The sequence below is a fragment of the Plasmodium gaboni genome, chromosome 8, assembly GCF_001602025.1.
Source record: "Plasmodium gaboni strain SY75 chromosome 8, whole genome shotgun sequence".
Lineage (NCBI taxonomy): Eukaryota > Apicomplexa > Aconoidasida > Haemosporida > Plasmodiidae > Plasmodium > Plasmodium gaboni.
The window spans coordinates 774,593-776,137 of NC_031488.1; the positions used below are offsets into that span (position 1 = coordinate 774,593).

At 14.6% G+C, this 1,545-nt stretch overlaps 1 protein-coding gene across 1 annotated transcript; it reads left to right on the plus strand.

Moving 5' to 3' along the window:
- Window positions 1-455: 455 nt before the first annotated feature.
- Window positions 456-1,050, plus strand: PGSY75_0821800 (protein transport protein SEC61 subunit beta; the record flags this gene model as incomplete). Its single annotated transcript, XM_018785343.1, has 3 exons — window positions 456-502; window positions 732-848; window positions 972-1,050. 3 exons carry the CDS (start codon window positions 456-458, stop codon window positions 1,048-1,050), a joined length of 243 nt encoding a protein of 80 aa, XP_018642310.1.
- Between the last annotated feature and the right edge of the window lie 495 nt (window positions 1,051-1,545).

Here is a 1,545-nt window from a genome sequence, read left to right on the forward strand (position 1 = left end):
AAAAAAAAAATTTAGTAAAATTGTGAATTAAATCAATTTGCATACACAAGAATATTATATATATATATATTTTGTGAGTTAAAAAAAAAAAAAAAAAAAAAAAAAAAAATTAAAATTATCCTTTTTATTATATTTAAAGAAAAATAAAATACTCAATACAAAAAAAAAAAAAAAAAAAAAAAAAAAAAAAAAAAATATTATTTTATACATTTATATATATATATATAGTAAGTAAAATTTATACTCCATTTTGAATTAAAAAAATTTAAGGTCATAATTTTAGTAAAATTTTTTTTTTTTTTTTTTACAAATCATATAATAAAAAAATAGGAAAGTGTATAAATTTAAGGAATATATATATTTTATAAAAATATATAAATATATTTTATATATATATAATTATATTTATTTATTTAATATTTGACTTATATAATTAATTATAATAAAAGAACAAAATGAATGCCGCACCAGTAATAGTTGGTGGTATGAGAACACCAGCAAGGTAATAAAAAAATAAATAATTATAAAATAAGAAGAAATGTTCATTTTTTTTGTTTGAATGAGTACAAGAAGAATAACATATTTTATGAATATTTAAGAAAAATATATTACATATATATATATATATATTATATAGATCTTATAATATATGTGCACGCTTTATGTTTTATTATAATTGCTTATATTTATAAATAAAAATACATGTTCCTCCTTTATATTTTTTTGAACAGACGAAGACAAAGTAACGCCTCTGCGAGTGGCAACAATTCAAAACAAAGAAGAAACAGTAATGGAAACTCGAACAGTATTGTTAAATTTTATGGTGATGATTCTCCTGGATTTAAATTGTAATAAAAATAATTAATAATATATTTAATAATATATGATATTAGAATTGTATATATATTTAAATAAATAAATAAATAAATATATATATATATATATATATATATGTATTATTATTTTTGTAGAACTCCACAAACTGTCCTCATTTCTACATTAATATTTATGGCAACTGTAGTTATTTTACATATAATAAGTAAAATATAAGGAAACAAAAAATTAAGAATCATGTAGGAGGTCCAAATATCTATATATGTATGTGTATATATAAAAATGTAAATCACTTAACAAAATAAGAAAAGTAGTTCAAAGTTAAAGTATGATTTTTGTTTATATCTCCAAAATTTTATACATATGAAATACAAATTCAGATACAAAAAATTATGAAATAATTACAATATTTAACATTTCATAATAATTATGTTACCTAATTTTTTTTTTTTTTTTGTACTCATAAAAATATATTATGAATATATGCATATATATATATATATATATTACTTATATATTTGTTTTACTATGTAATTATTAATATTATATGGTTTTTTTTTTTTTTTTTTTTTTTTTTTTTTTTTTTTTTAAAAATATTTTTTTTTTTTTTATTTTTTTAAATTTAAAAAAAAAAAAAATAATAAAAAAAATTATTAAAATAAAAAAATATTTTTTTTTTTTTTTTTTTTTTTCCCTTATTTTTTTTTTTTT